General features: G+C 40.0%; 2 protein-coding genes across 2 annotated transcripts; one reads left to right on the top strand and one right to left on the bottom strand.

Moving 5' to 3' along the window:
* Positions 1-6096: 6096 nt before the first annotated feature.
* On the top strand, positions 6097-11090 carry slc46a3 (solute carrier family 46 member 3). The gene is made up of 7 exons (XM_084399945.1): positions 6097-6302; positions 6557-6752; positions 8012-8671; positions 9618-9864; positions 9955-10038; positions 10252-10408; positions 10645-11090. The coding sequence occupies exons 2-7, from the start codon at positions 6570-6572 to the stop codon at positions 10742-10744; spliced, it is 1431 nt and encodes a 476-aa protein (XP_084256071.1). The 5' UTR covers positions 6097-6302; positions 6557-6569; the 3' UTR covers positions 10745-11090.
* stoml3b (stomatin (EPB72)-like 3b) lies at positions 10958-15246 on the bottom strand. The gene is made up of 7 exons (XM_084399946.1): positions 15112-15246; positions 13801-13904; positions 13318-13390; positions 12991-13073; positions 11785-11988; positions 11573-11707; positions 10958-11434 (listed from the first exon to the last, which is right to left on the bottom strand). Exons 1-7 carry the CDS (start codon positions 15164-15166, stop codon positions 11246-11248), a joined length of 843 nt encoding a protein of 280 aa, XP_084256072.1. The 5' UTR covers positions 15167-15246; the 3' UTR covers positions 10958-11245.
* Positions 15247-15766: the final 520 nt, after the last annotated feature.

Genomic DNA, 15766 nt, shown 5'->3' with positions numbered 1-15766 from the left:
TGGTCTGATGTCCTGAAACACTGCGTTCAGTTTACGTAAGCACGGAGGGCGCGAACTGGACAGAGCAGTGCCAAGACTGGGTCTGCCTCCTCCGAGGGCAGTGCTTGCAGGTTCACCACCTGATCCCTGAAAGGAGTGGTGGGAACCTTGGGCACGTATCCAGGCCGGGATCTCAAGATCACGTGAGAGTTAGCTGGCCCGAATTATAGGCACGCTTCGTCAACCGAAAATGCCTGCAGGTCCCCTACCCTCTTGATGGAGGCCAAAGCGACCAGGAGTGCTGTCTTCATAGACAGGAACTTAAGCTCGACTGATCGCAATGGCTCAAAGGGAGCTCTCTGCAGGGCTGATAACACCACTGCAAGGTCCCAAGAGGGTATAAGAGGAGAGCGAGGATTTTGTCTCCTCACCCCCCTCAGGAACCTGACGACCAGGTCATGCTGTCCCACCGTTTTTGACTCCACAAGGTCGTGGTGCGCAGAGATCGCAGCCACGTAAACCTTCAGGGTGGAAGGAGACAGCCTTTGTTCCAACCCCTCTTGGAGGAAGGAGAGCACCAACCCGATCGGGCATTTCCTGGGATCTTCTTGGCGAGAAGAACACCAGGTGACGAAGAGGTTCCACTTCAGAGCATAGGCGTGTCTCGTGGACAAGGACCTAGCAGAAGTGATGGTAGGCACCACCTGAGGTGGTAGGGTACTCAAACCTGCCCCGTCCCGTCCAGAACCCACACATGCAGGTTCCACAGATCAGGACGTGGGTGCCAGAGGGTGCCCCGTCTCTCAGAAAGGAGGTCCTTCCTCAGAGGAATTGGCCAGGGAGGGGCTGTCGCAAGGAGCACCAGTTCGGAGAACCAAGTCCGGGTGGACCAATGAGGCGCAACCAGAAGGACCTGCTCCTCGTCCTCCCTGATCTTGCACAGAACCTGTGCAAGAAGGCTCACTGAGGGAAACGCATACTTGCGGAGGCCCCGCGGTCAGCTGTGTGCTAGTGAATCCAAGCCGAGGGTCCCCTCGTTCAGGGAATAAAACCAGCGGCAGTGGGAAGTGTCTGGGGAGGCAAACAGATCTACCTGTATTTCGCCGAACTGTTCCCAAATCAGCTGAACCGTCTGGGGATGGAGTCTCCATTCCCCAGGATGTGGTCGAAATCGTGAGAGCTCGTCGGCTGCACGATTCAGCTCTCCCAGAATGTAAATGGCTCTAAGCGACCTCAGATGCTTCTGACTCCATAAGAGGAGATTGTCTGAACGGACTAGTTGAGCAACGTTCGAAAATGGTGCAGAGCCAAACGTACTGCCAGCAACTCAAGGCAATTGACATGCGCTGGTGGTGCATGTGGCACTGGGGTCCTGTCCAGGAGCCCGTGGCAGCATGTCCATTGCACATGGCACCCCAGCCAGTGGCAGAGGCATCTGTTGAGACAACAACATGCCTGGAAACTCGTTCTAAGGGCACTCCAGCCCGTAGAAAGCAGAGGTTCAACTACGGGGTGAAGGTCTGATGGCAGGCCCGAGTAACTGGTTCTCGGAGCATGCCCTGTTGCCATGCCCATCTCGGGAGTGTAGTGGTATGCCTGCCCCTCGAAAGCAAACCGAAGAAACGGTCTGTGTCGAGGAAGAATGGAGACATGAATGTACGCATCCTTCAGGTCGATCGCTGCAAACCAATCCAACGGACGAACACATTCGAAAATGCGTTTGGTGGTCAACATCTTAAATGGAAGCCTGTGAAGGGTTCGGTTCAAGATGCGCAGGTCCAGGATTGGCCGTAACCCACCGCTCTTCTTGGGTACAATGAAGTAGGGGCTGTAGAAGCCGGACTTCATTTCGGCTTGAGGGACGGTTTTGGACCTCCGCACACATGACAGGGGCATTGCCACCCACCATGGTATAGCGGACTCCCCGGAAGCAGGGAGGAGACCGTGCGAACTGAATCGCATAGCCGAGCCTGATGGTTCTCGTGAGCCAGCGATACAAATTGGGAAGCTGAAGCCAGGTTCAACCCGATGCTCTCAGCTGCCCGGGCAAGCATGGCTGTCAGCTCTGGATCCAACTCGGGCAATGCTGGCACTCCTGAAGGAGGCAACGCAGCCAAATCCTCATCCTCAGAGGAATCAAGCCCGCCTTGTGATGCTGTGAGCGACATAGCATCATCCGAGCATCCATAGCAACGAGACACTGGGTCCCCGAGAGGAACCAGACTCACCCGGAAGCTCCACGGCTTTTGATGTGCAGGGATGTGTGGCCCGAGGAAGATTTTTCAGGGTTGTTCCACACCTTAACCCACAGATCACCCTGGCCACCAGCCAAAGTATCCCCTCTCGAGATAAATTGGGGTGTGGCAGAGGGGACTTTACCTCCACGGAGGTCATTGAGTCTTTGATCTCAACATCGCGATGAGCATGTTCCCGCAATGAGAACAGGACTCAAGCGCTGCCTGAACGTGATTAAAGCCCAAACATACTATGCAGTGCTCGTGACCGTCAGGCGGATGGACCATGCGCCCACATCCAGAAAATCACGGGCGAGACATCTTTAAAAAGACGTGCCCGTGCAGCTCTTTTATAAAAGAAACTCTATCAGCAGTGCCGAAGCGCCCAGGGGAGAAACGGGAGCGACAAGTCATTGCACAGACAGGCAGCAGGATCGTGAATCCACTTAAACGTGCCGTCACACCAACACTGACTGAGAGAGAGGCTCGTTGCTTGATGAAGGCGAAGGAGAAGCACATCAACACTTCGGCTCCGAAGCAGAAACATAATGCGAGATTGCACTTGCGGCTCCTTTTATACCCACGCGGTGTGGCAGAGTTCCGCAGACCCATAGTATTTTCATACCATTGGCTCGGTTTCCAATAACTCGAAGGTGATAGGGCTCTCTAGCGAAACCCCCATTTCATCATTCACTGACGTAACTCGTAGTGACTGAATGAAAGGGATCTGCTGTTCCATTCATTTCAGATGACTTTGTCCCATGACATGCGATTAATCTGAATTTAAATGTGTAATAAGTCCATACATACACCAAATATATAATGATCACATATCTTACGACAATAAAGAATAAAGAGGTTTTTTTTTTACTCTTCTTTTAATCCAAAAACTAAGAGGGAGTGGTTGCTTTTGAAAGCCAGAGAAAATGACAAAAACTTCTTTTTCAAACTCATCCTATTCCGGTCTCACTAAATGTATTTATTGTAATATTGAGGTGTAACAAAGTTAGTTATTGTGGGAAGAAGGAGGCGGGAACCGGCGGACATTCAAGAAACTTTAATATCAATATAAAACAAACACAAAATGAAAGTAAAAGACAGCAGCCCCTCACAGACGACTGCTGTCACATCAAATAACACATAAACATCAAATAAAATCCAGGCCTGGCCTCTCTCAATCTCCACTGGTGTCGCTCATCATTAATCATGCCACCGGCCTCACACCGCTCTCTCACGGCCCTCTGCCTCGTCCTGCTCGCCACATACCCCCATCGCCCCTCGCAGGCCGGAGGGTACCCACGAGACTGTGCTTTATGCTTCCGCTCCTCCGTGAGAGATACGAGACCGGTGCGTCACGCGGACGTCGCTCATCATTAATCACGCCACCGGCCTCACGCCACTCTCTCACAGCCCTCGGCCTCGTCCTGCTCGCCACATGAGGTGTTCAGTTTTATTTCGATTTTAGAAAATGCAGCATGTGATTGCTCTCCTCACAAATCAACTGTTTCTTGGTTTTCACTGGCATGTCTCTTAGGTGTTGAGAACTAGTGCATCTTTGAGCCTATATTCAGTAGGGGAGACCGGGGACAGTTGCAACATGGGGATGGTTGCAACATGTCATTTTTCTCCAATCAGAAACAAGCTAGAGTGATGACACTCATATTGCACATGCACAGTTAGACCCTCCCCCCACTAAGAAGACAGTAGACATATTCAACATCTGCTGCTGCATTTATTGAACAAAACTTGTTTTGGAGGTATGAAAGTAAACATTTTCATGAGATATATTTTTTGTCATACTGTCCAGACGTTTTGTATGAATTAATCAAAACTTACTTAGTTTGAATTATTGTTTTGTTGACTTCTAAGTGACATGGTTAGCATGTGTCAAAGTCAGTGTGTCTAGCAGGCACATGATGTTCTGTCATGGCTGATAGGGTTGGGGACGGTTGCAACAAGTTATAAATTGCATGTTTAATAAAGGTTTGTTGCATTGCAAATTGTTCAATTCTTCCTGTCTGACACTGAAATATGGAGAGATTGAATAGCATCTGTAACACCTGCACACTGAATCTATGTAGGCCTATGTTCTACACATAAACAACAACAAAAACTCAATAACTGTTATTTGATAAATATGACTAAATAAATAAATTATAGGCTACAATAATTGAAATAAATAATACTATAATATTATAGTAGGCCTAAAACAGTTAATATTTTCAGAATTATATGCTCATTGAGACAAAAAGCTAAAATTAATTAGAGAAATGTAAGGTATTGTTAACGTGTTGCAATCGTCCCTGGGTTGTGTTGCAACCGTCCCCTGGGTCGGGGTCAGTTGCAACATCTGACTTCTTCCATTCAAATAAATACTGTGAACGATATGTCATATATAATCATCTTTAAATGGTATGGGTAATTAGCAGACAGATGCAAGTTTAATATATACAAATTTGGTTGGTCTAGTCCAAATAGTCTCTGAGTAACAGAGACAAAAAGTGTTGCAACTGTCCCCGGTCTCCCCTACGAGTAAAATATGTACTGTTCAAATCAGATAGGCCTAGCCTACTCTTTACTCGAGTGGTTTTTGGATTGGCAACTTGTAATGGAGTCATTGCTACTTTTATTTAAGTATTTCATTTAGGTATTGCTACTTTTATTTAAGTATGGTGTATATTCTTTAGGCTACACCTCTGTAAAATTGGATTTGCAAAAGTTTAGAATTTAAGTTTGTGGAGATAGGCTGATATATTTTTGGTTGTGGCTCATATGGGCTTTATTTTGTGAATTCAGGAAACAAATTTCTGGGCGTTGGTTTCAAGGTGAACACATTAACAGTGTGTGATATAGCTTGTAGTTTCTAAATATATAAATATACATTTATTATAAATTTTCTTACAATTCTCATTCATTTTCTTCGAAATTTTTTTAACATTTTCTTCCGAAATGTTCTTAAATGTTTTTACATGTTTTCTTAGCTACATTTTCTTGCAAATTTTCTGATGAGAGGTTGGTCTTTAATACATTAGTCTCACATGTCTATTAATATATTTTTTTATTATAAATTTAAGGCAATTGTTATTGTTGTGTTCGTTTGTGTTTTCTTCATTTTTAATATTATTTGTATTATATTAGTAACTTTTTATATAGAGCCGGGCCTGGGTGCAAAAGTGTTCTTGATTGGTAGGCTATCGGATGAATTCCGCACGCATGTTTATTAGGCTCTAGCATTGCTCAGTCAGTGCGCATCCTCACATTATATTGGCGACTACACTATCAATTTTATCCAGAATGGCCTTTTTTGATTATAAAGGTTAGAATGTAACGGTCTCTACATTCCATTTGAGGCGTTTTCTGTCACCATTTGACATTTTCCCTCCAAAACGATGATACACTACACGTTTCGTGACTGTCTAATTGACTTGAATAAGAGACGCTATTTGTCGGTTGCTGAAAACGGTTATGAAACGTTCCATTATCCCGGGTTAAAATGTTTGATTAAAACGACGATAACCCGAGGTTAAGCGAAGTCTTAAAAGCACTAAAACGTGTGTTTGTAAACGTCTTCGCATTAATTCTGAAACTGAAAACAAACTTAAACTACCTTCACTTATTTTTCTGATGTTTTAGCTCACTAAAAAGCGTGCGTGGGATGTTTCTTTAAAATAAATGCCACTTGTTTTTTTTTATTTTTTTTATTTGTTGTTTGTATCTAATGCAAAGACATTCTAACATTTTTAAACGTGACTGAAATGGCCAGATGCATCTTAAATATATGATATAATCTTATACCATCTCTCTTATTGGTTTCCACTCCTCCCTTCTTTCTGCTACACAAACACACATAGGCTACGTGTTCTGAGGGTGTGTGTTCCTTTGAGGATTTGTAGTCTTGACAAACAAACGTAAGGAGTGGAAGTCTTTGTCTTACAGGTTTTAAAGTCCCAAATGAATAATAAGATCAGTGAATAACATGATGTGATGGGATCTTTCTGTTCGCTGTGCACTCCGACTTTTCAAGTGGATTTGAAGGCAAAGGCAAACATGCTTTAAATATGGAAATATTTCTCCCATTATAATTTACAGGTAAGAATCACCAGCTCTATCTATCCACTCTCAAAAAATAAAGGTTCCAAAAGGATGTTTTTGCAGTGATGCCATAGAATAACTATTTTTGGTTCCATTTTTAGTTTTCTATGGATGTTAAAGGTTCTTCTCCATTGATGTCAATAACAAAGCAGGCTGTCTGTCACTTTAACCAAGAGACTTTTTTTGTCATTAGTTCAGTCACTGTTTTATGTCTTCTCAAACATCTCTCCTGTTCCTTTTCCCTGATATAGAGCAGGAAGTGGGATGGGTCGTGTGTCCCTGATCGAGCCGGCCGTTGGCATGTATGCGTTTGCCATGTTTATGATCTACCCTCTGCTCCAGCAGTATGTGTACCGTAGGCTGTGGTTTGAGCTGAGCGGAACAATCTACCCTGCAGAGAGTCTGTCTCACTGCTCAAACAACCACAGCTATGTCACCATTCACCAGGTGAGCGGTCACAGCCGTCACAGAGACATGATTCTTTTCATGATTCAATTATGGCCACTTCTGAATTCTCTTTTTAATCTCTTAATCTTCTCTTCTTTAATCTTCTTTGGTTTTTATCTATGTTAATGCATTTATCACATGTTCAGTGAATATCTGAGTCTAATGGTAATGATATTTTTTTTGTTTTTGGCAACACAGGTTAGTCGAGTCAAATAATCTATAACTTGTAAATGTATAAAAATGAATAAATATTCATATGCTTGATATGTCAAGCTACTTTATGGAAAAGTTGTTGGAAAAATTATCTAAAATGCTTTGTGTTATGGCAATGACAGCTGTAAGGATGGCAGTTCTTTGTTTTTTATTTACTTGCATATTGATTTAATACCTGTTTAATTAAAATTATGGATATTATTTTTTACGTTTCTAGAAAAGATGCATAAATTGATCATATAGGGGAAATTAAAATATCTGGGTATAATGAAGCTAGAATAAAATAAAGGATAAATATTAGGTGAAAAATGAAAATGAGAAATGTTGACTAACTGAAATAATCTTACGGAGAAATAATCTTAAGTATAGAAGCACTAATACTGAACTGAAACTGAAGTAAATCCTTAGTATTTATATTTAAAAAAAATGAAAGAAATAAAAAGACAAAAGCACATCACTAAGACTTAATATAAAATGAAAATTTTAATAGTACATAAATAATGCTTTAAAAAAAATCCAAAATTTTAACCTTCAATATTTAAAAACAAATCATGAAAAAATACTTGAAGAGTGACAATGAACAATTTAATGCTAATTATATATATATATATTTTTTTTTTTAAACTAGAAAAAATTAAATACTTAAATTCAGAGAAAGACAGATGAAAACCTTTGATACAAAATCAGGTTTGACATTCATTTTGTTTATTTAGTGCATTCAGACACTAGACTGGTTGCTGCGTCACCTGTAAAGTTTACATTGATGTTCATCTCAATAAAGGAGTTCTAGAGAACCGGTTATATTAGGTAAAGTTGAGCTCATGTTGTGTGTGTGTGAGAAAATTCCCTTTCAATTCACGAGCCTTTGTTGTGGATCTGCTTGTCATTTGATACATTTGAAATACCATTATCCTATTTCTAGTTCACTTTCACTCCCTACTTCTCTTTCTAACTAACTAGTCAAACAACTAAGCTTTACAGGCATAACTAGGCAGAATTTGTGGGTGATAAACATTTGAACCTCCAGTTTTTCTCTCCTCTCTCAGGCAGTGCAGAAGGAGACGTCTCTTTTCCTCCTCAAGAGTGAACTGTGCTTCCTCGTTCCCAGTCTCATATCCGCGCTGCTCCTGGTCTCGTACAGCGACTACTGCGGGCGTAAAGTTGCCATCGTTCCTCCACTGGTGGGCGACACTCTGTTTTCCCTGAGCTACGTTTTGGTCAGTAGATTCACCTTCAGCCTCAATTACCTGCTAGCTGCCTCCTTCCTAACAGGCCTGATGGGCGGACCCACCTCTCTGATCGGCGGATGTTTCGCCTATGTGGCCGATATCTGCGGAGAAGATCCAGAAGGACAGAAGACTGTCCGAATGGCTCGACTGGACATGATTTTAGGGGTTTTGTCTGGCTTAGCTTCTCTCTGTACTGGATTCTACATTGAAGCAGCTGGCTTCACTTGGCCCTTCCTCACCGCTGCGTTTATTCATCTGGTAAACCTCCTCTATGTGCTGGTGTTCTTGAAGGAGTCCCTGGTTCTTCCGAATCCCATTCTGTCTACGTCCAGCCGCTCAGCTTCAGAAGCCCCTCGGCTGCGACAGTCTCAGGCTCTTACCGCCCGCCTGCAGGGCGTCTACCTGCTCTTTGCGGCCTCCAAACGGAGAAGGAACGTTGTGCTGTTGCTCATGCTTGCTGCTTTTGCCTTTTTCAGGGTGATTATGATAATTCTGACCTTTTTCACAAGCTCCATCAGTTGGAGGTACATCATAAGTGAGGGTGAAGTGTGTACGTTTTGTGCCTCTACACTGTAAAACGATTATATGATCAATAAGTTATGACAACATATGTTTTTACATTGCTTTAACTCAACAAAATAAGTTAAGCAATTTTCATCTTTTTATATAGATTATAATAGATTCAATTCATTTTTAAGTCAGTTTAATGTAATTTAAGTTGAAATGACTTATATAGGCAAGTTGATGGTACTTAAAAAATTTAAGTCAGCAACTTTTTTCTTTTTTTCTTCTTCTTTTTTTTACTGTGTAGTGGCAAAAAAACAGAACTGCAAAAATAATGATCAGGTTATATTGACAGGTTATACTATAAGCTGTCTGAAGTCATACGATACAATTGACCCGTTTCAGCTTCAGAGTAAAAATAAAAAATAAATAAAAGGGTAATTACACATTTATTTATATTTTTAAGAGAGAGACATTTATACTTTTATTCAGCAAAAATGCATTACATTAATCAAAAGTGGCAAAGAAATTTATAATCATACAAACAATTTCTATTTCAAATAAATGATTGATTATTTGAAATTTTCAGCATTGATTATAACAAGAATCATTTCTTGATCAGCAAATCAGCATATTAGAATGATTTCTGAAGGATCATGTGACACTGAAGACTACAGTAATGATGCTGAAAATTCAGCTTTACCATCACAGGAATAATTTTCAAATATATTAAAACAGTTATTTTAAAATGTAATAATATTTCATAATATAACTGTGTTACTGTATTTTTTTTATCAAATCTCTTGATGAGAAACTTCTTTCAGAAACATTTAAAAAATTCCAACCCATCCCAAACTTTTGAACGGTAGTGTATATGCAAAAATAAAAGTAATGTACTTTTTGTGTGTGTCCCTCACAGGTAGCTCTGCAGGGTGGCATGTCCATCTTCATCTTATATGAACTGAACACTCCTCTGTGCTGGAGTGAGGTGTTTGTGGGTTATGGCTCAGCTCTCTCCACTGCTATCTATCTGGTGAGTTTTGCCGGTGTGGCGTTACTGTCCCGCTGTGTGCCTGATGCCTACATCATCCTACTGGGGTTGATGTCTGTGGCAGCCGGCCTCATCATGGCAGCGTTTGCAAAGTCTACCTTGCTCATGTTCCTGGGTAAGACTGAGTTTGGACATTGATGGAGTTTCTAATGGATGGATGGACTATTTTCAGGTGAAACAATGGTGTATGTTTTATTCATTGCAGTGCGGCTGCCTTTGCTGCTGTCCATCATGCCGACTCCTGTCCTACGATCCATGATGTCCAAAATAGTGTCTGGATCTGAGCAAGGTAAGAAACTTAATAGTGTAGAACATAATAGAATAACTTTTTTCATCCTTAAAAATCATTACAGTATTTTGCACATCATTCCCACAATCCTAGCAAAATAAATCCAGGATTTGCAAAAAAAAAAGAAAAAGTAGGACATTCCCAATTCACATGAACTCTGAATTATTGATGGCTGTGTAAGGTTGTTTCTTGTGCCTGTGTGTTTGTGTACAGGTGCCATGTTTGCGTGTATAGCCTTTGTGGAGATGTTGAGTGTTGGCGTTTCATTTACAATGTTCAGCAGTATCTATGCATCTACACTGTCCTGGTTTTCCGGGTTTAGTTTCCTGCTGGCTGCAGGCCTCACTGTCATACCAGCCACCCTGATCTGGTGAGTGTCCCACCGCTATATCCTCCATTATCTTTGTGAAAACATGTTTTTATTCAAGAAATAGTTCAGCCAAAAATGTAAACTCTGTTATATATCAAGCTTTCTGAGGCCATAGTGTAAGAGAATCTAATGCAAGGCCTTAATTTTTAAGTGCATAGCAAATAATTTCCAATGATGATATTATTATCCGTTTTAACTTTTTAACTTTTAACTTATACTGTAAATCTTCCCTTTAGCGTTATTCTTTGTCTCCGTCTGGATGTGTATGAAGAATCTATGATATTGACACAGGAGAGCATGGAAGACCACACAGAAATCTTTGAAATTCCACCATGACATGGACACCGGGAAGTCTTTGACTGGACAATAGTGTCCTCTAGTGGAACGTTAGGATATAATTACGTGAATGGAGAGGTTACAACTCTGGGACTAAGAACTCTGATCTGAACGTCCGAAAGACGTTATTGGTTTCTTCTTCTCCTAAATGAATGATTCTTTATGATGAAGAACAGCTTGAAGAAAAAAACGAGTAAAGAAATTCTGTTTTTACTATAGATTATATTTAATTTCATGCATACTTCTAGAAGAATATAAAATTGGCATTTGAAAGGTGCATAACACTTTGATATACTCTCTGAAATATGACATTGTATTTTTTTAAATAAAGTCATTTGTAAACCTTAATTTGCGTCACTATTTTCTGGTTATATATATGACATAATTCATACAACATGTAATGAACTGAAATATGTGTAAAACATGACGCATAAGAAAATAATGTAAAACTTCTTAATAAGTGACTAGCAAACATCTGTACACTTTGTGAATATTCAGCGATCATTTCTTAATGAAGTGACTGATGATGTCGATGGGCAGAGGGAAGATGATGGTGGAGTTCTTCTCAGCTGCGATGGTGCTGAGAGTCTGGAGATATCTGAGCTGAAGTCCGGATGGAGACTCTGCGATCACCAGAGACGCCTCCTTCAGAGCCCTGGATGCATTCACCTCTCCCTCTGCTGAAATGACCTGCATTATCACAAAACAGTATTAAGGTGTGACACATCACATACAGAGCCAATGCACACAGAAACCAAATGCTTCTTTTTGTTTTTTACCATTAAAATACATTAGGATACATTAGGAAGGTTTGGCTGTAATGCTCACTTTTGCTCTAGCCTCACGGGCTGCTTCGGCCTCGGCCGCCATAGCTCTCTGCAGCTGCTGTGGTAGTTTAACATCTTTAATCTCCACCCGCTCCACCTTGATACCCCATGAATCTGTGGCCTCATCTAGAGTCGTCTGTAGCAGGGAGAAGAATTGTTGGACAAACTGCAATTATAATTGGGGGCACCATTGTCTCTTTTTCTCAAGCACACCTGCATACTGTGGGAGATGCTTTCTCGGTCAGAAAGGACCTCAGCCAGGTTCTTGGTCCCCAGGACGTTCCTCAAGGTGGTCTGGGCCAGTAGGCGGGTGGAGTAATCCGCATTGGACACGTTTGCCACTGAGGCAACAGGGTCACTTACACGGAAGTACACAACGCCATCCACAGATATTGTCACGGAGTCTTTGGTCAATATCTAAATGCAAACAAAAATGAAAATGTGGAAACTTAGTAGAATAAATGTGACCCTGAATCACAAAACCAGTCATAAGGGTCAATTTTTTTAAATAATAAATAAGCTTTCCATTGATGTGTGGTTTGTTAGTATATGACAATATTTGGCCGAAATACAACTATTTGAAAATCTTGAATCTGAGGGTGCAAAAAAATCGAAACATTGAGAAAATCGCCTTTAAAGTTGTCCATTTATGTTAGCGATTTTGCTGCACCACTCACGAAAATAATTTTTTTATATATTTACGGTAGGAAATTTACTAAATATCTTCATGGATCATGATCTCTACTTAATATCCTAATGATTTTTGGCATAAAATAAAAAACGATCATTTTGCCCCATAAAATGTATTGTTAGCTATTGCCACAAATATACCAGTGCGACATGTGACTGGTTGTGTGGTCCAGGGTCACAAATGCTCAAGTAAATACTAAGTGTGAGTCTTAAACTGATAAATGTAGGCTACATTTTTAAGCTGTCCAACAATTGACTGAGTCATGTAGTCTTTCAAACTATTGTTCAAAAACACTGATTCATTCAGGAATAAAACAAGGGACATCTTCATTAGTGAGTCAGTCATTCAATTCGGCTGAATTCAAAATTGCATACTTCTATTACAATTTTTCCCATATAGTATAGCACAAATAGTAAAAATATTATGCTAATATTCAGAATTCAGCCTTAAACTTTGTGTTCAAAAACAGTTTCATTCAAGGATGAAACATGTGGCTTTCCTCATGAGCGAGTCATTGAATCATTCACGGAAACAATTCATTCGAAACACTGATTCGTTCAGGAGCTAGAAGACATAGCAGTTACTGTATGTCCGCTTTTACTTCGATTGGAACTATTTTTGTTGGTGGAGTTAAAATAGACAAATGAATAGGCAATTTTGTTTGTTAAATGTAAGTTAGGCTACTCAATATTAACTTCTCGTTTATTGCGTATCTATTTTTACTTTACCTCTTGGGGAGGGATGTCAAACGAAATGGTTCTCAGATCCACTTTGACAAAAGAGTCCGTGCAGGGGATAATTAAGAAGATTCCTAAACACAAGCGACATTATACACATTGATTCATTATTTGTCCTAAACTGACTCCTTGTACAGCAGTTTGAGCTTATAGGTCATTATTGTTTTAAGAACAAGTTCTGTAAAAGTCCTCAGCTGGTGTAAACAATTGAAATATGTGCATATCAGAGGAACATCCAAGGCAAACATTAAAAGCTGGTGTTACTCCAGCATTTGCTTAGCTGAGAGACTAAAGAAGGTACTTAACATTCTTGTTTACCTGGTCCTTTGGCTTTTCGATCTGTTATCCGCCCCAGTCTAAATATGACAGCACGCTCATACTCTTTCACGATCTATAAAACAGCAACGAAACATAAAGTGGGTTATAAAACATTTGAACAACACGTTCAGGCATCTGCTTCCTGTTATAATACAAGACTTATATATATGGAAAGTGTTTAGTTATCTTATTTTATAAGATTAATTATTAAAATTATAGTATAAATAGGTGAAATAACGATACAAGTTGAAATTTTTAAATGTGAAATTTTATTTAATAAATTAATTGTATTATTTGAGAGAGAAAAAATAAGCTGTATGATACAAGAGTAATGAAACCAGTACAAAACCAGCCGAGAATCAAGTGTCAATGACAGTGACACTAAACCTCAAACCTCCATAACAACACTGGTTCCAGAGAGCCTAGTAAATATAGTAATACATACTTTTCAAGATTATCTGTTTTCTTTATTGTGGTTCATACCTTAATGCTTATGAAAACGCTGATTGGAAATATTAAGATGCTGAAAAATGCAGAGATAATCACAAGGATCCACCCACAGCAACCCAAACCCCCATTATTTTCACCTGCAACAACAGAAAACTGTCATTATCACAAACAGCACATGACTAACATGAAGTTAAATAAGAAGTCAAATTCAAAGTGTAGCAGTTGACTACTACGGTAAACTTAAAATGAGCATTTATTTAGATGGTTTTGTTTGCAGAGGTGCTAGCAACTTATCCATGACACTCAAACCGTGAACCACATCTTATCTTTTACCCTTAACCCTGAGTAAAAGCACTTTACACCAATACATTCATTATTGGCCCCTCACTGGGTCAAAAGTAGCTCAGATAAATGTGTCACCAGGGAGACCCTCATCATAAATCGATTCTTGGTGGCCCTTTATGAGTGGGTGAACATTGGCCCACAAACCCTCTCATTACTTCACATATGTAAATGAAAGTGTGATGGATAAGGCTACACTAATTTTTCCACACACTCTACACACCCAACAATTTGCAACCAAGGCCATGTTTTATGCGGTCTATCATACTAATTTAAGAGAAAAATTAACACGCGTGCGTACATTTTCACATTTGACTTATTAAGTTCACATGCAGTGTTAACGGTAATGACTCACTGTATGACTATACAGTCAAGAGTCATAGACTATTTTGTGTCGAAATGCTTCAGCAATCTATTCACTTAAAAGAAGAAATCATGAAACTCTAATACACTCTCAAATACACTTTCTCCACTCTTAATCTGATGTGAATATTCAAATCAGAATAATAGGCCAACTCCAAAACCTCAAAATGCTGAAAGGTTCTCTGACTGTCACCTTCTCTTTTTCACCTATATTGAGAATCATTTAAATAGTCCTGCGGTTACTATTCTGTTTGCTTCCCTATATTGCGACACACTATTTGTGTGTAATACCATTAACTTCAAGCTTAGTTAACCTTTCTTGTCTGTTCCTGCCTGGTAATTATATCTAAACAATATCTGACTAGGAATACTAAAACTACAACTAATACAATCTATGTAGGCTATATTTCTTTCTTTCTCTTCCCTCATGCAGGAACAATTGTGAACCGGTGTGGAAGATTAACTGCTTTGCAAATCAAACATTAATGCAAATTATATAAACTTTAACAGATGAACCATACTAAAGTGCTGTTGTAGTTTTAGTTAAGACGGTTACTATATTACTGTATAATATTCTCAGCATGTTACATGTTAAAGTCTACATTTCAAGGACAGAAAAAAACAGAGAGATCATCTTACTGATTAGATTCTGCTTGCTCTGGGCACCTCGCTCCATCTCAGACTCCATTTCCATGCGATTGTGTTGCTACACAGTGTGTGTAGAAGACAGCACTGGCTTTGTGGCTGACTGAGAGATGTATTTGAACTGCTAAAGCACTTCCCGTGACGGGTGTGGCCTTGCTTGCAATGCAATTAGAAAATCATTTACAGACCCTAATGGTCTTATGGCACCACTCACTGTATGTTATCTAGCTGATGTTTTTAATGAAGGTTATTGTGATTTCTCTAAAACACATCCGTTCGTTTTAGCCAGTGTGCTCCCCCCTATAAACGTTTGAATGCACTTTCCAACTGTAAAAAAAAAAAAAAATTGTTTTACTTGTCTTGTAGCAAAACCAATAAACCATATCAACAAATTATGAAACAGCCTGGTTGGTAAATCAGTGTAAGAATTTATTGCTGTTAAACTATGGGGCTTTAATGCAGATCATTCGAATGCGTTTATATTTACTATATTACCATTGTATTACTTATATCTAGTCTTGTGATGATTACCATTCATTGTTTACACGGAGGAACTTAGTCATAAGGAGTATTGCATAAATCCAAGTTAAAAGGGAACGAAAGGTCGAGTGGAAACTAGTAATGAAAAGTCTCACATGATTTATGACGT

This window comes from Rutilus rutilus (genome assembly GCF_951802725.1).
Source record: "Rutilus rutilus genome assembly, chromosome: 25".
NCBI classification, from domain to species: domain Eukaryota; kingdom Metazoa; phylum Chordata; class Actinopteri; order Cypriniformes; family Leuciscidae; genus Rutilus; species Rutilus rutilus.
This window is presented reverse-complemented; position numbering and strand designations above follow the sequence as displayed.